Source organism: Vicia villosa, linkage group LG5 (assembly GCF_029867415.1).
Source record: "Vicia villosa cultivar HV-30 ecotype Madison, WI linkage group LG5, Vvil1.0, whole genome shotgun sequence".
Taxonomy (NCBI): Eukaryota; Viridiplantae; Streptophyta; class Magnoliopsida; order Fabales; family Fabaceae; genus Vicia; species Vicia villosa.
The window spans coordinates 136,532,709-136,555,679 of record NC_081184.1 but is presented as its reverse complement, the minus strand read 5'-3'; the positions used below and the strand labels follow the sequence as shown (position 1 = coordinate 136,555,679).

Sequence of the window (22,971 nt, the reverse complement as noted above, 5' to 3'; positions counted from 1 at the left end):
AATTTGGATAACATTTATTTGGACTCTACGTTTTTTTTATTTTGCTATTGATTTAATGATTAACATATATTTATAGAAATTTATCTAATTCTATTTACTCAAACAAATATTTATAGAAATTTATTTAATTCTGTTTTTAAGAAAAAAATTATTTATTAGATTTTAGAAATAGATAATGTATATGGTCTTCATATTGTTTATGTACATTAGATATTTAATATCTTTAAGAAGTAATATTTTTTTCATATATATATACAAAACTAGAGGAGTATCTTTACAACCAAACCAATATAAATGTTCACTTGATTACTATTGAGAAAAATTTATATCTTTTTTTTATCTCACTTAAACTCATGGTTAATTAGAGATAGATGATGAAGTGGTGAAATATAACTCAGATGCAGATGCGGAGATTCACTCTTCTATCGCAGTGGATCTAACCTTAGGTACAATAGAGAGAGAGAGTGAACCTACAAGATTAACACTCCAGCACACAAGTCAATGAGTTTGTGAAAAGTAGCTTTAGAGTAGCTGAAATGGCGCTAAGTGATCTTTATATAGTATGTGTAGTTAAAATCGACTGCACGTGATTCAACGTTTTATGCAGGTTGTCATTCGATTATAACTAACGGTGAGAGTTGTGATGGAGGGTGTGATCTTGTGTCCATAGCAAAGGCAAGAGTTTGCCTTGTGTGCCTTCTTCTTTAACACTTCATTATTGGGTCTTCATTATAGGCCTTACGAGCGGCCCAAAACACTTACCCTATCTCCTAAGCTCTTGTTCTTACGTCATAGAACAAGGGCTTTATCGGGTTCGTCTTTGGTTCGACCTCTGGAAGAAGAAAAAAGAAGAGTCTTGATGAGACACTGATGTTATTGGGAAGAGGTGCATTAAATATCTGCCTTGTGATTAGCAGCGTCTTACGTGCATATGTTAACATGTGTCCCTACGTCTTATGGTAATGATTCTTTATATTTTTAGAGCATTTGGGGGCACTCGAGCAGTTCACAGTCATATCTCAACAATTAATGGTGCAATAAACGATTCTCAATGTTAAGGATCGCATTGTTCATCTTATTATAAAGGTATATAAAAAGTTATAGTTACATTGTTCCCCTTTTTCGTTATCTGTGAATCTCTAAGAGTTTTTCTACTGCGTCTGTAACTTCCTTGGTCTTCGTCAATCTCTTCCCACCAACCATCATTATCGACCATGTACTACTACTTACGATCATTTTTTAAGTATTGGCAACCTTTTTTGACATGGACAACTCTCTACTTAAAGTATGGAAGGCGATAGAATATAACTCTACCATGTGAGATGGTTAAGAGATGTTGGATTCCATTTACGCCTTCATTGGTGAAAGTGCTTTGGACCATGCATTTTCTGAAGTAAGTCCCTCCTCGAACTAGGGAATGTTTCCTCCCGAAGGGAGTAAGAGGATCTGCAACAAGTATGATATGAGTGTCATCCCTTTCCATGAGTGCTTATGTTATTTGATAGGTTTCCCTTCCCTTTTAACAATTTTGAGATGTAAGTTATAAATCATTTAGTAATTGTTCCTTCATAACTCCACCTATTGAGTTGGGCTTATATCAAAGTCTTTTAGTGTTGATATGAATACAAGAAAGGTGTGTTGTCTTTAACACTTTTCTTTCACCTCTTCAAAGCCCAACAAAGTTCTAGTGATTCAGCTTGTGGTCAAGGTTTGTGAAGGTGCGTGAAACACAAGAAAGGGGGTTTGAATTTGGTTTCAAAGTTTAAAAACAATTTCTTCCCAGTAAAAAATGCAAGAACACAAGAAGAAAAATAAATAACACAATTATTGTTATCCTGATTCATTATTAACGAAGTTACTCTACTCCACCCTCTAAGGTGATTTCGCCTTATCAACAAGGACTTAATCCACTATAACCAAACTAATTACAAAACCACAATAGAGACTACTTACCAATATTATAAACCACAACAAAGACTAACTGTCACAATATTACAAACCACAAAGACTAACTGCCAATGTCTTTTTGAGAATTCTTACTAAAGCCCTAGTTTCTCAAGGGACTATCAACTTCACTCGTTGAATACAAAAGTTTTGTGTTTACAGAGTTGTTTCTAGAAAGCAGATTACACAAGTTTGAAATACAATCAAATAACACAAAAATGTTAAGCAAGTATCGAACAAAAGTTCACTTGATGCAAGTTAACGAATAAAAGTTCACTTGCTTACAAAATTATACAAAGAAACGATCAGAGTGATTTTTGCAGCGTTTCAACATTAGTTTTGTAATCTCCAGAGCATAGTTTTAAAATCGGGCTATTTCGGCCGGTTAGACCGTGAGCCAGAGGGTAGAGTGGCTCGGTAAGATCATCAGACCATAGTTGCAATTGACTCGGTGAAAACCGGTATGACCCGGTCGACTCATTGGTCAAACCAATGAACCGATGAGTTTCTTGAACCAGCGGGATGATCTTTATGTTTATTTTTTTAGCTTAATTACAATTTTGATCCTCCTATTTTCATTTTTCTTAAATTTTCGGTGCTTGTTTTAAAATATGATTTTATTAATATTTATGATTATGTTAATTATTTATAATAACTAAATAATACTAAAATTATAAAAATGAAAATTTGTCAATTTTAAAGAATTGTAAACCTTTAAAAACTATTTGGATTGTAATTTTACCAACCATACCATGAATCTCTTTGATGTTTAATTTGGTAAAGAAGAAGAGAGTTATATATTATATAAATACAATATTTCTCTCTAATGCAATTCTCATTAAACTTATTTATTATTATTCATACAATAAAATAATATAATAAATTTAAAATTTTAGAAAATTAATTATATGATATATTAATACTATAAATTAATAAAATTTTGAAGAAAAAATCATGTTGTCAAAGAAAAATAAAATTATATTTTTATATTATTAGAAGTCATATGGTCCGACCAGTGATCCACTGGTCCAACCAATAATCTAGTGACCCAGTAGCTTGACAGGGTCGTTGACCGGTTCGAGTTTTAAAACATTGCTCTAGGGTCGTTCAGAGAAACAACATCATTTGAATTCTTCTTCTAAGTCTTCTTTTTATAGCTGACGAAGAGAAGTTCGTTGAAGGGTAATATTGGAATATGTAATTCCAACTGTATAGTTCCAAGGGTTAATAAGGGAGTGGTAGACAATATTGTACAGTAGTATAGACCTAGCGCCACCCTATCTGAGTAGATACCAATTATTATTTCCTCACGTGAATCCAAATTTGATCTGTTATCTTCCAGTCTTCAGAGGCTTCTGATAGCAGATGTTGAAGCATGTTTAGAATGATCAAAACATTTAGTCACCAAAACCTAAGTCTTCAGAGTCTTCAGAATTTGTCCAAACAGAACCTTCTCTTAAGAGTCCTTAGCACTTGGTCTTTCGAATCTTTAGAACCTAAGTCTTTAGAGTCTTCAGAACTTGTTCACTCAGAACCTTGTCTTCAAAACTCCAGAACTTGGTCTTTAACTCTTTAGAGCCTAAGTCTTCGGAGTCTTCAGAACTTGTTCACTTAGAACCTTGTCTTGAAAACTTCAGCACTTTGTTTTCAAAAGCTTTGTCTTCAGAATCTTCAGAACTTGTTTTTCTAGAACTTTGTCTTCATAATTTTTAGAACATGGACAACGAAATCTCAGAGCTAAAGGAGACCCAACAACTCTTTCATGAGAGTCTCGATCAGAAGCTTTATTACTAACGTTCATCAGAACTGTTGTTATAGAAGCATTCTTGAACTTGAATCAATATGTAAACACATTGGTTTCTTCCAGAGTCAAAGTGTATTGAGTTCAAAACCTAATGATGTCACACGCCTTTTCATCAGAGTTAGAACATGTTAGCGAAAGCTACACACAACACAAAAATTGTTAGAGTACTAAATTTTTCTCTAAGATATCATGTAATGTTATCATCAAAACTTAAAGGCAGATGAAGAACCAATCTTGTTCTTACAGTCTGGTCTCTCTTAGACAGAGTACTAATACGTTTGAGGTTTATTCAAAGAGTGTGAAAAACTTCAAGGACCAATACTACCAGGTAATCCCTTTTACCAAGGTGGCTCATGCTAACATATGCAAAATATATTTTGACTTACCTAATCAATGTTTGGATAAATTATCTAATTTCTAGTGATATAGTCATTTCTTAGTGGATATTGTGTCCGATGTTAATAGATTAGATGAGATGTTCCAGAAAGAAAATTATATGAAGAGGAAATTGGTAGCCTTCTTATAAGATTTGGGCTTCGTTGACAACAACACTCCTTTGGGAGAGGCGCCGAGGAAACAAAATAAATGGTTTTATTAAGACATGTTTTCTAGTGGAATCTACTAAGATAGGCAAGTCATCTTTGGTGAGTAATGAGTGAGACTTTGTCTTTTCTTTGGTGTTATTTAGATGATTATTATTGCCTTGTATTAGTTAGTATCTTGTTTGCAAATAAGATAAAATGTTGCACCATGATGTTCTAGATGAAGAGAACGCCTAGAGTTACCCATACATACATTGTGTTGGTGACGTGATATCCACTAGGGGAATTCTGTATACGGGGTCCCTTGTCAATATGGTCATGATTAAAATTTGTGTCACAGGTCCAAGTGCAAGTCAGGGTTTTCCAAAACAAGTTATGGTGGAAAGTGTTATACACCCGTCATGGTTCGTAACCGAAGAGAGTCATATCATCAAGCATGTTGTTAGGGTGCCTCGTAGGGAGGGATTATATGCGATGATTAAAGTGTTTACATTTGATTATGATCATTATGTTCTAAGTCAATTGGTTAAGTTAATGGAACAAGAATCATATTTGAAGCAGGTTCAAGTTATGTGGGAAGTGAAAACTCAAACTATTTGAAAAACTTAAAAAATTAAGATTTCTTATGTGTGACTCGAATCATTCACAATATATGAGTCGAATCAAATCAAATAGAGGAAACTATGAAGTTTTTTCTAGTTGTGACTCAAATCACAGTTTTCATTTGATTTGAAACATTCAACATTGTGACTCAAATCATAAACTACACACGATTCAAATTATAAAAGTCGAGTTAGCCTCTGCCCAATTTAATTCGAATCATACTTCACACATGATTCGAATCATACAATTTTTCACTTTTTCCTATTTGGCTCTATCCATATTTGATTCGGATTAGGGTTTCTACATGACTCGGATCATGACCTTTCATGACTCAAATCTTATATATATATATATATATATATATAACTTGACTAGAATAGCGGGAAATGGGATATTTCTTTTATGTTGATCTTATTCCACTCTACTTGTTTATTTGATTCAAAACAACAAATGTTCTTGACTCGAATTTAACGACCATTTTCACCTATTATTGTGCTTAATCTTCAGCTCATATATATTCTTTTTGTCATCTCATAACCAAGTGTGAAAACAACAACTTCCATTTTTGAAAACTCAAAACCTCTTGCAAACGAATTTCTTTCATCTTCAACCTCGTGTTTTAAATTTAGATATTGATTGAGAAGATGTTTAATTGTCAAGGAAGATTTGTCTTGGAACTAACATTTATTTGAAGATTGTGTAAAGATTTTTAGGAGGCTTACAAGATTGTGGTAGTTGTGAGTGGTGGTGACAAGTTTCAATGAAAAGAAATAGGTTCTTTTCTCCAGGTTGACCTTGGTAGTGGAATCCTACAGATAGGGTAGAAGTTATTCTCAATCTTTAGACAATTTATCACTCAAGATATAAGTGGGATCAATGGGATTGCCACATACGAAGACTTGGAACAAATTTGTGAAGCTGGAAGATTCAAGAAGTGAGAATCGAGTAAAGATTTCGCAGAAAGTTTGACATCAAGGATTTATACAAGCTAAGATCCAGATAGGAGATTTATTTTCTCAGCATTATTATGGATATTGTGATTGTATGAACTCGTGCAATATTTGTCAAAACATATTGGAAGAACTACTTTCAATCGGAAACCGTTGGAGAGTGGAGTAAGCTCCTGTGAGAACGATAGAGTCGAACTACTATACATCCCGATGTACTCTCTCTCATCTTAATTTTTAAAGGTTATTTTATATTTAGGTAATTGTTTCTTAGTGTAGTTTTGGTTAATTCTTGTTGGTAGCGATTTATTACATAGGTGAGCTTCAATGACTCATATATCTCATGGATGATCTGCACATAAAATATATTATGACTCCTGTCATCTATTGTGACAGTTAAAGTGCTCTCCACATTGCCTCTAATCCTATTTTCCTTAAAAGAACAAAGCACTTGGAAATCAATTGTCATATTTTAAGAGAGAAACAAAGAAAGTGTGTTATGAAGCTACTTCAAGTCAAATCAAAGGACCAACTTGATGACTTGTTCATAAAGGCATTACATCCTCAACCTTTTAATGATGTGTTAGCCAAGTTGAAGATAATAGATATATACCAAACTTTAACTTGTGAGGGGATGTTGAAGCATGAAAGTAAGAACAATGTGGCACATGATACCAAGTGATATACATCACTAACTACCTTGTAATTAAGTTAGAGAGTAGGTTTTAAAGTAGTTAGAGTTAGTTACTTAAGCTCTAAGATACATTATAATGCGGTCTTTCAAAATGGGTTACCTTGCCCTAAACGGGCCGGCCCTGGCAGGCCTTGGGCTTTTTAGGCCTTGGGCTATTTACTACCCAAGCCCGGCCCTAGGTGGACTTCGGGCTACACGGCCCTAAACGACCTTTTTTATTTAAAAATATTAAAATAAAAACTCCATAATATTTATTATAAAAAAATTAAAAATTATGTTATTTTAAACATAATACATTTTTAAGTACTATATTATCTCTTATAAATACTATAATGTGTTTTTAAATACAATATATGTCTAAATTATATAAAATAATACTTGAATATTTATTATAAGAGAAAAATTAATATAATACGATGAAAAAAATATTGATTATATGTATGTATAATATTTAAAAGAGAAAGATTGAATAGAATAGAGATAAAATTTAGTAAAATGAGAAAAATCAATGTGCTATTTTGGATTAAGATAATATAAATATTAATATATTTTTTTAAAATTTATAAATATGCGGGCCTAATGGGCTATCCACGGCCCATATGGGCTAGCCCTAATGGGTAACGAGCTTTTTAGGACTGGACTAAAAAGGCCCTGAAAAATATGGGCTCTAATTTTAAGGCCCAAGCCCTATGATTTTTGGGCCTGGCAGGCCGGCCCATATGGCTAGCCCATTTTAATAGCTCTATGTGGTAGGGTATAGAAGCTTATGGTACAAGTCACATCTTTTGTATATAGCTTAACACGTATTTCCTTCACTTCTAATAAGAACTTTTGTTATTAAAAACATTATTTGTCTCTCTCATATATATATATATATATATATATATATATATATATATATATATATATATATATATATATATATATATATATATATATATATATATATATATATATATATATATATATATATATATATATAACATATTTGGTAATTGTGTAAATATTTTATATAATGTTATTAAATATATGTTGATTCTAGAAAATTTATATACGATAGGGTAAAGGAAGATTTCATTTAATAAATTAAAATATTAAAAATTGACAATATAAATAAAATCATTAAATAAAAAACAATTTGATTGTTAACTATGCGTAATGCTAATATCAACTAACATCCAAACAAATTCATGCGTAGAAAACAGGATTATGGAATAAAATATGTAGAAACAATAGTTTCTTAAATTATTTAAAAAAAATTATAAGTGACACGTATTTTAAAAATATTTATAAGTGACACGTATTTTAAAAAAATTATAATAATAAATAAAATATGAAATTAATACAAAGACATCTTGTTTATAGGTCTTTGTAGGTCTAACTTTTAGCTTTTATAAGTCTAATTAATCGTGTGTTTCAATGCAATTTAGCTTTTATAGGTCTAATTAATTGTGTGTGTCAAGACAATTTATCCTTTATAAGTTTAATTAATTGTGGTGGGTCTCAATTCAATTTAGCCTTTGTAACTCTATAAATTTTTATCATTTTTCTTAATTATCAATGACTTTGTCCTCTTAACAATGAAAAATATCATTTTTGAATTAATCTTATAACAACGACAGTATAGAAAGTGACATTTATTTCAAAAATTCCTCAAGTAAAAATAATATAATATATAGGTAACTTAAAGATACAAATTAAACAAAGACACAAAAAATCTTGAATTAAGATAATATAAATATCAATATTTTTTTAAAAATTTATAAATATGCGGGCTTAATGGGCTACCCACGGCTCATATGGGCTAGCCCTAATGGGTAGCGGGCTTTTTAAAGACCGGGCTAAAAACGCCCTGAAAAATATAGACTCTAATTATAAGGCCCAAGCCTTATGATTTTTTGAGCCTGGTAGGTCAGTCCATATAGGCTATCCCATTTTGACAGCACTATGTGATAGTTTATAGAAGCTTATGGTGCAAGTCACTTTCTTTTGTATATAGCTTAACACGTATTCCCTTCACTTCTAATGAGAATTTGTTTTCACCATGTTCAACTTTATTTCCTTAATATTGTACTAAGAAGGTCTCAAAATAAAAAGGCACGTTAAAAATATTTCCAAGTATTGAATGTGCGTGCGTATTAGTAGGCAACCGTAGTGTAAGCAAGAGTGAATTTTTCAAGCAATTTTTTCAAAAACTTACTTAAAATCAAAACAGTGATTAGCAATTTTTTCTTTGACAGTTTTACTCATCCATTCATAGGTAGTGATGATGAACCTTAATCTATAGTTCAACTGTCAACGAAAACACCAACTATTTTGATATAACTTAAGTCCCATAAAAGAAGGCTCAACTTAAAAGACCAAGTCATTAAATGGAAAAATCTCATAGCTTAAATACTAGATTAAGCTTTTCTTTGCTACTCAATGTAGGGCTTACTTCCCTATCTAACCAAATATACATAGATTTCATCTCAAAAACAACTTATAAAGTTGCATGAGATTTTAAATTTTTGCCAGATCATATGTTCCTCAAGAGAAGTATGCTCTTGTGTGATGGTGCTTAAAGTTAAAATGGTTACGGTGTTGAATACTTTGCGTAGTTCATGAGTTGACGATGATGTTGAGACTCAACAACCAACCAAGAGGCTTATATTATATGAAAGCTAGAGACTACATTAGTGTGTGTTGCCGAGTGCATATCATGATTGTTTGATAATAGTTTTAAGAGCTATTTATGGCAATAATTGATACATCATTTTTCAGTCATCAAAAGAAGACTGCAAATCAGCAAGTCGTTGTTTACTGAATGAACAAGGGGGAAAGATTTGAGAAAAATAAAGAACGAAAATGAAATGCGCTCTATCACAAAGATAGTACAATACTGAAACAAAGTCAATTATTTAGAAAGAAATTTGTGATGATTTACAGTGCAGGACATCCTCAAGTTGACATCTTAAGCTGCTTTTGCTTGCTGCACAAGAAAAATAAAAGGGTAAATAATTTCATTTGTATTTGTTTACTTCGGTATTCTATATATAGTATACAAAAAATCAAATGAAAACAAGAGTACTCACTCGCTTCTCTTCTTCGATCTTGGCTTTGATGAAAGAGTAGAGTGCTACTCCAGCAATTGCAATGCCGGTTCCAATGCCAGTTTGGGTGGAAATCTTGTTACCTGTGTGAAACAATTATATCCAATCAAAATGTCAGATTTCTCGATTGGAAACTAAATATAAATAAATAAACATGGTGAAACTTAAGAGTGCAATGATATGATGGAAGAAAACAATATTTACCGAAGATAATGATCGAAAATCCAATGACGAATACACGTTTGAGTACGTTGCCAACGGCATGAGTAAGAGGAGCCACTCTCTCCAATGTGTTAGTGGCCACCTGGTGATGAAAATTGAAATGAGCAAATGTTAACCGAGGCTTAAACTAAAAGTAAAATTCTCAATATGGAAAAGGAGGAATTAGTTACCTGGTTGTAGAGATGGTAAAACATACCAACCCAGAAGAGATCTGATACAAACTTAACCAAACCAACTTGAGCTATTGCATCATTGAAACCGGTCTTCAACAGTGTAGGCCCTTCAATCTAAGATCAAATCATAAAATAATTGAGGATACAATGCCAAAAATAACAGAAAATTTCACAGGAAATAAGAAAGATTTGATTAATTCACTTACAATTAAGGCCGGTGGTATGCAGACAATTAGAGCAATGATTGAAATGTATGCATAGATATTGGTACTATCCATATCAGTCTGCAGAAAGAGTTATTTAAGAATAATAATAATATATTAATATGCAAAAACATTAGTAAGTAATGAAGTGATAGAAGATATATATGCATATGATTAACCATGGCTTTCTTTGAATAGATACTCCTGTATGTAAAGGAAATGTTTGAAATCATAGCACTTATGAAGCCAAGCCAGTTGAATGAGAGTTCAGTCAATGATGCCATTGACACACCTGTAAATATAGATTCACATATAAAATGACCACAAATTGCAAATGTCTAGCTAAAATCTTCCAAATAACGAACGAGATCGATCAGAAGACGTTACCGATAACGACAGGAGCCAATGAAAGCCATAGAGTGATGGGAATTGATTGTCCAAGTATAAATTGTGAGGCAGCAGCATTAAAGAATGGCTCAAGAGCTGAAGAAAACACAAGTTTCATTATCACATTCAGAAAAGAAAGTGGATACAATACAATACAACCTTTAACATCATGAATCAACAACCTTTAACGGTATGTGTGAAAGAAACAGCAACTGCTGCAAATGAGACATTGCTAGTGACATGGCCTAATGCATGACACACAGCTACAGGAATCAGCAACTTCAGCAGGTTACCGTCAATAGGCTACACAAACAACAACCAATGCAAAGATTGATCACATGAAAAGTTCATAACTGATTAACAGCGTCAATCTAGAAAAGTGGTGGTGTAGATAGCAAATACTAATAATTTGGATTATGGGCCTAGAGATATTGAATTGGGCTTACAGCGCGCTTAGGAAGGCCCACGGTCCAGCTCACCAAACAATACACCACTCCCACGGCTAAATGAATTACCGACACGAAGCTGCACAAATCAATCAAATTCAACAAAAGTTATGACAAGTAACGAGAAACTAGGGAATTTAATAAATTTTATGAATCTAACATGTGCACAAAGAAATTTAATTATAGAATTATGGTTTAACATATGTTTAAAATAAATAAATTAAAAATTCAATAACACTACACAGTACACACGCTATTAATTAATTATTCTTATTATATACACCCTCCGGTCACTATTATAAGCAAAAAAAATGGTCTAATTCTTGGTCACTATTATAAGCAAAAATCAATTATTACTAAATCATTTAATGCTGTAATTCCTAAGATACCCCTATATTTCATTTTCCAATACTTCATTAAATTTAATAAAGAGGATATTATAGTAAATTTAATCAATGTTTTCTCCAAAATCTAAAAAGTTAACTACACTTAATTGAATTTCTTAATAATCGTGAAAACCATTTTTTTTGCTTATAAATGTGACCGGAGGGTGTAGTATCTACAAAAGATGATACTAGGATAATACATGATACATCAACAAACAAGACCGAATTTGAAATATCTAACGAATTACAGTAACTTACTAAGGATATGGGAAATAGTTATAGATCTTCTTGTTGAGGATGTTGAAAATAACATTCAAGAAGTACCTGTATCAAAAGGACAAAAACGTAATTTCAACGCTCAAACCGATCGATCACAGCCACACGCACACGATCAAGAAAAAAACACAAACACAGACACTGTCGTAAGTTGTTGTGTGACCTACCAAGTGAAGAAGAAAAAACCGGTAGTAAGAGCTGGATACCGGCTGAAGAATCCAACCGGAGCTACCTTCTCTTCACTGCAAAGAAAGACACAGAAATATGACATTAATGAGTACAGTGTTGAGACTGAGTTCACTGAGTCAGAACGGATTAAACGGACCTCACCCGGCGGAGTCGTTTCCTTCTGCAGTGGCGAGACAAGGACGGAGGAGTGAAGCACCTTTCTTAAGCACCGGAGAACAGAGCTCGGGACGAAGTTGTCTTCCCCAGACGAGGTTCCCGCCATCGGAGACTGATCCGATCGATTTCACGGGGAGGAGGGAAGCATTGGGGAGAGGAACCCGATGGAGTTTGTTGAGAGTGGGGAGGGAGGAGAGAGTGGTGGCGCGTGACAGCACTCGTGACTCCATGAGGATCAAAATGTTGAGAAAGACGATAAACAAGTAGAGAGTGATATATGGACAATGTTGCTTGCTGCTAGGATGTTTTTGTTTTGTTGAGATACCTGTAACCTGTGGTTCTCGTTAGCCGTTGTTTGGGGTGTAATCCAGTGTTTCGCAGTACACATGAGTTGTGATGGGGGAGGTGGGACCCTCTTATCTGTTGTGGGAGATTTGTGTCCAAGGTGGAATGGGTGATTGGTGGTGACTGGATGAATGAGCTTCTATTTTTTCTTCTAAAAAATCTAAGGTGCCTTATCATGATGTAATGTCCTTCTTTTTCTGTGAATGATAGTTAAGTTAAGGGTTATGCTACCGCTACTATGAATTTGTTGTTTATTGTACTAAGTACTAGCACTAAGTAATGTCACGGAGTGACTCGTTTTGTCACCGAAAAGATGAGTTTCTCTTTGTTTTCTTTTTGTGACCGTAAAAAGCTAGTGTTCTTTTTTTGGTGAACCAAAAGCTAGTGTTTTAAAACTACATGGAAAGTGAAAATTTGACAATTTGATGATTCATTTAACATGATTAATTATCAGGATTAACCAGGGCTATTTAGTATGACCAACACAATTTTGGTCCACTAAGATTAAAATCTAAGATTTTGACTAAGAATTGCAAGTTAACAACTAATTTTAAAATATTACTAGTACTTTTTACCCGTGCGATGCACAGACAAATTATAGATAGAATTACATTTTTTATATAAAAAAAAATATAAATATAAAAAAAATGAAATATTTATTTAACAAATAGAAAAAAATTTAAAATCAATTAATTAAATTAGTGATAGATAAATTTTTCAAATACAAATGGTATGTTTAAAAGCCCACTTTAATGATATACTTTAAATTAAAAAAAATAATATATAAACAACGAAATATAAAAAATTACAAAATATTAACTTTAAGTATTTTTTATGTTGAAAATATAATAAAATATTCAATAACAAAGAATTTGGAAAGAAGAAAACTGACAATCTATTTTTACTTTTTTGCATACTTATAATATAGTATATGATATCAATTTTTAATTAGAGAGTAGAATTAAAAGTTTATTTGATTAGATGATTGGGATTAGGAATGAAAATATAACATTAAAATATTTAGATTGGAATATGAAATGGAAATATTAAATATAGCATTAGAATATTCATTGTAAAAATTTCCATAATATAATTTATTATTATATTGAAAAGAAAATTCATAAATTTTTTTATAAAATTGTCTTGTATTGATGATATAATTTATTATTATATTGAAAAGAAAATTCATAAATTTTTTTATAAAATTGAAAGAATGGTGAATAATAAATATTTGAGAATATAATAAAATATAGCGACTAATTAGACACACGTGGAGGGGCAAAATAAAATAAATCACATTTATTTTTATCTTTTTGTTCTTTTCTTTATATAGCGACTAATATAGCGACTAATTAGTAACATATCAGATAGTATAAGTTAAAAGTAGTTGTATTTAGCTTTTATTATTTTTTAATGAAAGCTTCTAGCCGCACAAAAATGAGTTCCTTAGTTATAGATCAAATTTCTAATTATTTGTTTAAAAAGTTTAAAATTCTTACCACTTATACTATTTCCAATATTATGTGTGGTTCTGGAAAAATATGAATGCGGAAATGTTATCAATTTTATTTAGATTTAGTAATTATTTGTATTTAATCCATTCTTAATTTTAATAGTAGTTAAAAATCGTTTACATAAAATTGGTAGAAAATAATTTCAAGACAATTACACTAAATAAAAAATTATTTCAAAACATAAAATTAATAATATCGACCTATAAATTTTTTCTAAATTAAAAATGAATTTTATAACAATAAAAAATAAAGAATGAAAATAATATTTTATTAAAATTTATTAAAAATATGAGGGTCCCCAATGGAATAAGTCTATATTAAACGCCTATTATTAGTATAAAATATAAATTGTTTAATTTTTTTAAGAAAAAAATTATTTAAAACTTCAAAAGTAATGTTATAAATATAAAAATATAAAAAGGGTAATTATATTTAGACCTATCAATATTAATGGAATGTATATGTTTTTAGACCAAATTTTTGAATAAAATTATAAATAGAAATATGAATATCAATATTAATAGAATGTATATAAGCATATTAGTATTATTGGACATAAAAGGGTAATTCATTTATAAAAAATTAAAAAGAAAAGATAAAGTAAGTGATCTTACCGAGCAAATCAGATGGCCAGCAACAAAGAAGTCTTGAAATCCGGAGCGGTTGAGAGAGGAAAAAATGGTTGTACCTGCAAGACACTCCGTTGCCAAAGTAAGTATGTGATCAACAAGGTACAACAAAGTGAGAGGTTTTGGGGGTAAGAAAAAGATTACCTTGTCCTCTGGGGTCAGAGGGCTATTTATAGAGTTGTTCCAAGCGAAATAGGCTCCGCTTTGCAAGGCGCGAATCTAGACGATATGCGTGAGCTGGCTGCTACCGAGCACGAGGCTCCATCGTGCTCGGTTACATCTAGCGTTTTCCCGGAGTGGGCCGGAGGAGGTTGTCGCGGCGTCCAGAGTGTCTTGGGCCGAAGGCTGGATTGGCCGAATTGAGGTGATTGGGCCGGTCCAGAACAGTAAGAATTAAATGTTAGAGTAAAAAGGAAAACTTGCAAGTGAAGGGCGGTGGTATTTGGGAAAATAATGAGTTGAATGAAATTAAAGACCAATTAATAATATGAACAGCTTTTTTTTTTTTGTGAAAATAATATGAACGGTTTTTGGTATGCAAAAAAGTGAAGAATTTGAACAATTAAATGCACTTAGGCGGAATATTGATTAAGTTAATGAAAAATTGGGAGGGAAATCTTGTTTGTTTTAATATATTAAGGAGATAATTTTTTTCGCTTATGATTATTTAATATTGGATTAATAGCCATTTACCCCCTGCCATATAGGCGGGTTTTGATTTACCTCCTTTAAAAAAAAGTTTTTGATTACCCCCTGTAATTTTAAAATTCTAAGTCTTTTGCCCCTCCTAAGAGGAAAAATTACCCCTGTAAAATATTTTTTTGATTTACCCCTTGGTTTTTGCACGCTTAGGGGTGCCCAAAAATTATAGGGGTAATCCAAAACTTTTTTTTTAAATGAGGTAAATCAAAACTCGCCTATATGGCAGAGGGGTAAATGACTATTAACCCTTTAATATTTATTTTAAACATATAATATTTATAAATAATTAAAAATATAAAATTATTTAAATATCTTAATGCAATGAACCACAATATAGTTAATATTAAAGAAAATCACAATAATTCACAGATTTATTAGTTTTAATACACGGTTCAAAGATTTATATAATACTGATCAAGTTCTTAAAGTTATTATATTATATTATGTTATGAATAATTGATCATTGTTGTTGAAGTAGATATTTTCATTAAAAAAATCAAAATAGTAAAGTTAAAAAGGAAAAACTAAACCTAAAGTATTAATATATTATTATAAAAATGAAAGAAGGTCATTATGTAATTTTATTGCATGAATTATATAAAGAAGTTAATATTTAAAAAAAAACATCAAATGCGTTGCATATATTTCTATATTGTGGAGAGATTTCTCAAGAAATATATAGAAATCAAAATAAAAGCATAGAAAACAAAAGTAATAGTCCATATTAGTACTTGTATTGGATGTGTCATTCGTTTTTTTCATTCCAAGACTTTTATTTATTTTATTTTAATTTTTCAAAATTAACTTCAATACAAAAAATAAAGATTTTTTTAATGTACACGTGCAACCTTCTTAAAAAATGAGTGGAAGCAACAATATATAATTATTATTGAATTACATATTAAACAAATTGTATAAACAAAAGGTTCATTATTAACCACAATATTAATAAATGATTTAATATATTAATATATTTATAAAATGGAATAATCAGTCAATTCAGTATCAAAATATACGATAACATAAAATAAATATAAAATATAAAATTATAAATAAATATATTTCACTCATTTTTAATCATTTATTTATTTTCTCATGTATACAAAAGGAAAACAAACTCTTAACAAAAAATAAAATATTTTAAGAGTGAAGGTCCATTTTAGTCCCTCACAAAAATTGTAGAGGTCAGATTAGTCTCTGAGAAAAAAAATCTCTATTAAATCCCTTACAAAATTTAACCGAGTCATATTAGTCCCTATACTAATTTTTTTTCAAATCGATTTTTTTTCTTACTTTTGAATCGTGACTGGACTGCTAGTGAAGATCCATTTTAGTCTCTCAGAAAAAAGGGAGAGTCCAAATTAGTCCCTGAGAAAAAAATCCCTATTTAATTCCTTACAAAATTTTGGATATGACATCCGTAGACATAATAGGTTAGAGGGAAAACATCATGGTGCACCATATCTAAGCTCAATCATAACAAAAAGTATTCAAAAACAATTCAAATTCAACTTTGAACTAATCCGAAAATACAATTTCAGATGACATTCAACAAAAATATGGAAATGTTTTTCTGGACGCAACATTTATTTTTTAAGAGAAAAAATCAGATTAATGTAAGTAATGAGGAAGGAAATACATGCACATTACCTTAAATTTCAACTTCTTTTTCTCCTTTTGATGTGGAAAAAATTGAGAAATGTTGTTTTGAAGTAGAAAAGCTGATTGAGTGTCGAATGATGTTTTGGTAGGTATTGAAGAAAAATGGTGTTTTTGATCATGAGTGGAGCAAACATACAAGGTTTATTAAATTTTCTGCTTGATATTTTCGAAAATTCATTTCCGAAATTTTCACTAACATGCAAGGTGGTTATTTTTCAAATTCCCACTTGACAAATCCGAAAATACGCTTATGTATTTGTTACCAAGGCCAACCCAACACATCTCGAGGCATAAGACAAAATTTTAATTTTTTTAATATATATAATAATAATTTAGTAAAATTAATATATTTTTATTTAAATTATAATAAGTTTTCTGCAATAAAAAATTATTCAATTTCAAAAAGTAAAAATACATGTATGTGAAAATAAAAGTTTATTTAAAATGTAATAAATTTAATAATAATGTAAAAATTTATTTTTAAGATGAATTTTTTTTTAACATAATAATAATATTTTAATAAAATTAATATATTTTTATTTAAATTGTAATAATATTTTTTGAGATTAAAAATGATTTAATTTAAAAAAGTAAATATACACATGTATTAGTAATCTCTTCAAAAAGTAAAAATTATTTAATATTGTGATATATCTAATTAAAAGGTGTATATAGGTAATGGTAACTTGGTCGCCTACTTTTAAGACCTAGCCGATCTGTTCTTGAGTTGTTAAATAAATAAAATTATTAAAGAGACGTGATCGAAAATAGTCAAAATACACATCTGCACTATTTTAGGGAAAAATAGAGGTGTGTCACATTAAATACATATTTTGATGTAAAATAAATGCATTAGAAAATAATATACTTCAGAATTTATAGGACATTTTTGAATTTTTATAGTGTTTCTCCACCACTTAGAGAGAGCAAAATAACGCCCATAAAATAAGAGATTTTCTTTACAGACCTCCTAAGGGGAGAACCTCCAACGAAAACTCAAAAATATCCTTATTTCAAAAATGCATTTCCGAAATAATTTTTTTTAGATTTTTCAAGAATTCGGAAGTGCACTTCCGAAAACACCTTTTTTGTGGTATTTTCGGAGATGCATCTCTGAAATTACTGAAAATTCAAAAAAAACGTTTTAGGTATTATTTCGGAAGTGTATTTCCGAAATAAGATGTCCATATATACAGTTTTCACTCCTTCACCATTTCATCATTTTCATCACAAACTCTCTCCAAAACTCAATCAATCTCAATCAATTTTTCGTCTCAAAATCAAGTTTCAAACGGTTGATCATACTAAAGGGAGCATAGAAAGCTACAATTTGAGGTAAACATCCTTCAAATCATCTCTTATTACCATACATTGTTGATGATTTAGTAGACTGAAAACTGCGTTGGTTCGGAAGTTCATTTCCGAAATAAATCACCTAACAAATTTCGGAAATGTACTTCCAGATAAACCTTGACAGTAATAAAAAACAGTTTTAACAACTTTAGTATATTTTTGCGTATGTTAGGTATGGTGCATCCGAACAACATTGTCGCCGATGACTTAGAAGTTCCAAAAGAGGTTAACGTTGATAAAGAGTCGGTTAACGATGTTAAAACCATGATCGTTGCGGTGGATGTTTGACAACAATTTATAAATGATATGAGCTTCGCTAGTCGTGAACATTTACTTGATTGGGTTCGAAGTGAAACTACTAAACTTGGATTTGGCATTGTCGTATTAAGGTCCGACAATGGAAGTAGTAAACCGAAACCTTTTTTCGTGTTGAATTGCGAGAGAGGTGGGAAGTATGTACCAACAAACCGGGTGTTAAAACACGAAGACACGAGATCGAGAAAGTGTGGGTGTCCGTTTAGGTTGCACGTGACTTGTAGGATTGATAATTTGTGGCGTTTTAGCGTCATTTGTGGACTTCATAATCATGCCTTGGAAACCAAGATACACGGGCATCCAATTGCGTGTCGGTTGTCCCGCGAAGAGAAGAATGTTATTTCAGACTTATCGACAATCAAAGTGGCGCCAAGAAACATACTTGCCGATTTGAAGCGGAAAAAACCTGATAGTATTTCAAATATCAAGTAAGTATACAATGAACGGCACAATCTCAAAGTCTTGAAAATGGGCACGAGGTCGGAAATGCAACAACTTTTGAAACTTTTGGGCGATAACCAATACGTTTCAAGCTTCCGAACGTGTGAGGACAAAGTTACGGAGTGTGACATATTTTGGACTCATCCCGAAAGTATCAAGTTGTTCAACACATTTCCAACCGTTCTTGTAATGAATTTGACGTACAAGACCAACAAGTATAGGCTTCTGCTTCTCGAGATTGTCGGTGTGACGTCGACGGACAAGACATTTTTGGTTGGATTTGCTTTTTTAGAATGTGAGAAAGAAGATAACTTTACATGGGCTTTGGGAATATGTAAGTCTTTGTTGGTCGATCAAAAGACTATGCCAAGTGTCATTGTTATCGACCGAGATAATGCTTTGATAAATGCGGTCGATACCGTCTTCCCGACATCGACCGTATTACTTTGCTGGTATCACATAACTTGCAATGTGAGAAGTAAGCTCAAATCTGCGGTAGGCTCAAAAGAAAGAAAGGATGACCACGGTAACATCATCAAAGCCGGTGTTGTGGTGGACAAGATTATGGCCGCATGGAGGGAGATTTTAGATGCACGTTCCGAAGAGTTGTACACCAAAAAAGGTACAATTCCGGACTTTGTGTGTTTCTTTGAGTACTTTTTGTCATTACGTCGAGAGTACCATCCTTGACAAAGTAAAAGAAAAAGTAGTTTGTGCTAATGTAGTGCTAACAAAGTCCAAATGTAGTGCTAACAAAGGAGCCCGTATTTCGAAGCCTCCGCGCACACCTCTGATAAAAAAACCTCCAATGATCTACATTGATGAGATGCCGCTTTTTATGCACAAATATATTGATAACATAGTTGATGTTGGCACCGACAGTAATTGTGGATATCGGACCGTTGCCGATTTGCTTGGAAAAGGAGAAGAAAATCACACTCTTATTTGACAGGCACTTATATCGGAGTTGACTTCGCATAGGGAAATGTACGGCCGACTCAATGAGAATCATGATAACTTTAAAAAAAATTCATGATTCCCTTGTTCCATCACTAAGCGGTCACGCCCCGGTTTCGAAGTGGATGTCATTCCCCGATATGGGCCATCTCATAGCAAGTGCGTTCGATCGGGTGTGTGTCGATTTGACGAGATTTGGATTATGTGAGAAAATTTTTCCTCTTCATAGTCGACTGCCTTTGGACGCGTCGAGCCGCATCATATGTATCGGGTATCTAAGATCGCGCCACTTTGTGCAAGTGTTTTTGAAACCGGGGTGTCCTATACCGGCTACTTCTTGTCAGTGGACGGCACATCATACAAATGAGGCGGAGACTTGGCCAGATCCTTTTGTTGAAAGAATGACGGAGTTTGAAGAAATGATGAAGCAAGAGCGTGAGGACAATAGAGAGCAGTCGAAGAACATACCGGTTTTAGATTTAAGCGCCACCGATTGGTTCGGCGAATTTTAGTTTTTACCGGATCATTTTTGTTTGTAATGACCGGATGCGTGTAATTTTTTGTATGTATTGTCGTTTATAATGTAAAATCAAACCGATTCAATACATATATAATATGCCTATATTTTATGTTGTCATTGTTTATGTTATGCTTATGCGTGGTTCAATTTGTGGTTAATTGTCAAAACACACTACACAGTCCAAAACTCAATTTTCATTTCTGTTTCTGCTAACTTCGGAAGTATATTTCCGAAATTTGATGAGATTTGAGCTGTTTTCGAAAGTACATTTCCGAAATATCAACTGAAAGCAAGATAAGGTTTGTTGGGTCATTATTACTCCAATAAGTCTATAAATACTACTCCAATCCTTTTCATCAACATCAAGCTTCAAAACAACAATGACACAAACCTACCCCACCTTGCGTTTGTCTACTTCTGCAGTGGCTACCCGACGCCGTTCCAAATTCTCTTCTCGCGCGACACGCCGTTCGCGGAATTGATAACGTTGCTCAACACTCTCTTGCAATATCCGGAAAATCGGAAGGTTGTCAAGCTTGAGTACCGCTCGCCTTCGCTTAACGACAACGAGACGTTGAGTTCACCCCATTTGAAGTCAAGAACGACGAAGATTTAGGGTTTTGTGGACAACTTTCGACCGATTTTCTTCGAAGGGTCTGATCGAGTTGGTTGCGAAACTTCAAAGATCGGGGGCCGACGTTATCAAAACGTTGACTCATCCTCTCCTATCCGTGTTTAACAATATCTAACTTTTATTTTATGTTATGTGATGTTTTTAATTTCCATGTTTTATAATAAATCGAAGCGTTGTTGTTTGTTTCATGGTTCATGTATCAGAGAAGATTTCAGAAGTACATATCCAAATTCTTCTAAGGGGGTGAATTCGAAGATACGCTTTCGGAAATACCTTTTTTTCTGGAAAATAATTTTATTTCGGAGATGCATTTCCGAAATGGCAATTTTTTTGTAAAAAAAAGGTGTTTTCGGAAGTGCATCTCCGAAACCACTTTTTTTTTTCCATAAAAAGTTGACTTCGAAAATGCATTTCTGAAATAAAGAGACATTTTGGGAATTTCAGCGCGGGTGACCAAAAAGACTAGGGGTTCTAATAAGAAATTCTCTAAAATAAAGCCTATACATGGGCTAGCATAAAGCCCAAAGACAAACAAGAAGGAGGTCCAATAACAATAATCAACCGAAAACAGCAAATAAAAAATAAACTATATTTTCTAATACAGTTTGAAATATGGTAAAAACATGTTAATTTTATTTAATAAAGCTGAATAGAGTTTTATGAAATATCATATGATATCCAAATATAGTTTAATTCAATTATATATATAATTTCCCATTCAAGTTCTTCAAACCATTCCATAATAAGCACATATATAAATATAAAAAAAGGACCTAAAACCGTTTTTCTTCGACACTAAAAGAACCTTTAACCGTTAATTTGTTGAAACTGGGAAACCAATTCCATGTCTCTGTGTAGGAAATGCAACAAACATCATGCTACAGAAAACACCGATTCCGACCGGCAATGCTGTAAGGATTCGACGCATCTCATGTGAAGGTGATGGAAAGAAACACTTAACCACATTCTGATCAAACAATGCAATAGCTGCAAAAACCAAGACTGACATAACTGCATGCATGAAATCAATGAACCTTAGTTGATATTGTGCATCGAGTTCATGCGGAAGTGTTGCTGAACCATCAATGATCCACAAGCCTTTACATGTGGCAAATCCGTAACATATGTTTCCTTTGTTGTCTCTGAAACTATCAGTGAAGCATAGTAGAAAACATGATGCAGCACAAAGGGATAAAAGGGATAAAGTGATTAACTTAGTAACTGGTTCATCTTCACATTTACCTTGATTTGTGAATATTGGTGATAGGATTTGGAATGAAAGGACAGTGCCTGTTGGTAGAAGATTGGATAAATGAGCTGTGCTTTTACATGTTTGGTTTATGGCTCTATGAATAAGGGTCTTTTGTGGTTCTATAACATCCATGTTGTGGAGAAGTGGTAGGTTTTGTTCATCTTTAAGGTGTGGCACTTTAACATCCATGGCATAAAGAACTTTTTAGATATGCCTTTCTTGTTTTGCTTTGATCAGCTTTTGTTTTGAAGCATAGGTTTGTTAAAAAGACATATATGTATATATGAGAGTTAGGAGGAGGGGAAGTATGGGCTCTTTCTTACACAATGATATATAGGTTAAGTTAGTTATGGTTGTTAAAGCACATAACTAACTTGTCTCAAAGTTAGGTAAGAGAGTAAGGTTGTCAAGAGCATGATTTTAAATTGCATTTTTGGTTGCTGGATTTGGTGGTAGATGTTGCGATTGCAGTTGCTTTCGAAGTGCATTATAGTCATTATATAGCACTTGAAATTGAATTTTGATATTTCAAATACATGATTGAAACAGTTTTAAAAATTAAAATTTTTCAATTATATTTAAG

The 22,971-nt window shown here is 32.2% G+C and overlaps 2 protein-coding genes across 2 annotated transcripts; both read right to left on the bottom strand.

Annotated features, from left to right (window-relative positions):
- Nucleotides 1-9,239: 9,239 nt before the first annotated feature.
- LOC131602658 (triose phosphate/phosphate translocator, chloroplastic) lies at nt 9,240-12,398 on the bottom strand. The gene is made up of 12 exons (XM_058874827.1): nt 12,050-12,398; nt 11,887-11,961; nt 11,702-11,767; nt 11,058-11,136; nt 10,794-10,914; nt 10,612-10,707; nt 10,404-10,516; nt 10,228-10,305; nt 10,019-10,135; nt 9,831-9,930; nt 9,609-9,709; nt 9,240-9,505 (listed from the first exon to the last, which is right to left on the bottom strand). Exons 1-12 carry the CDS (start codon nt 12,292-12,294, stop codon nt 9,488-9,490), a joined length of 1,209 nt encoding a protein of 402 aa, XP_058730810.1. The 5' UTR covers nt 12,295-12,398; the 3' UTR covers nt 9,240-9,487.
- A 9,410-nt stretch (nt 12,399-21,808) lies between these two features.
- Nucleotides 21,809-22,761, bottom strand: LOC131607459 (protein DMP4-like). The gene has a single exon (XM_058879460.1). The coding sequence runs from the start codon at nt 22,575-22,577 to the stop codon at nt 21,951-21,953; it is 627 nt and encodes a 208-aa protein (XP_058735443.1). The 5' UTR covers nt 22,578-22,761; the 3' UTR covers nt 21,809-21,950.
- Between the last annotated feature and the right edge of the window lie 210 nt (nt 22,762-22,971).

What these genes read in the sequence shown, in the direction of transcription:
- LOC131602658 (XM_058874827.1), bottom strand. Translation starts at nt 12,294, where the DNA reads ATGGAGTCACGAGTGCTGTCACGCGCCACCACTCTCTCCTCCCTCCCC. An exon ending in AACTATTTCCCATATCCTTA is followed by an intron (nt 11,137 to 11,701) that starts GTAAGTTACTGT and finishes TGATTTGTGCAG; the next exon opens with CTTCGTGTCGGTAATTCATT. An exon ending in ATTGGCTCCTGTCGTTATCG is followed by an intron (nt 10,517 to 10,611) that starts GTAACGTCTTCT and finishes CTATATTTACAG; the next exon opens with GTGTGTCAATGGCATCATTG.
- LOC131607459 (XM_058879460.1), bottom strand. Translation starts at nt 22,577, where the DNA reads ATGGATGTTAAAGTGCCACACCTTAAAGATGAACAAAACCTACCACTT.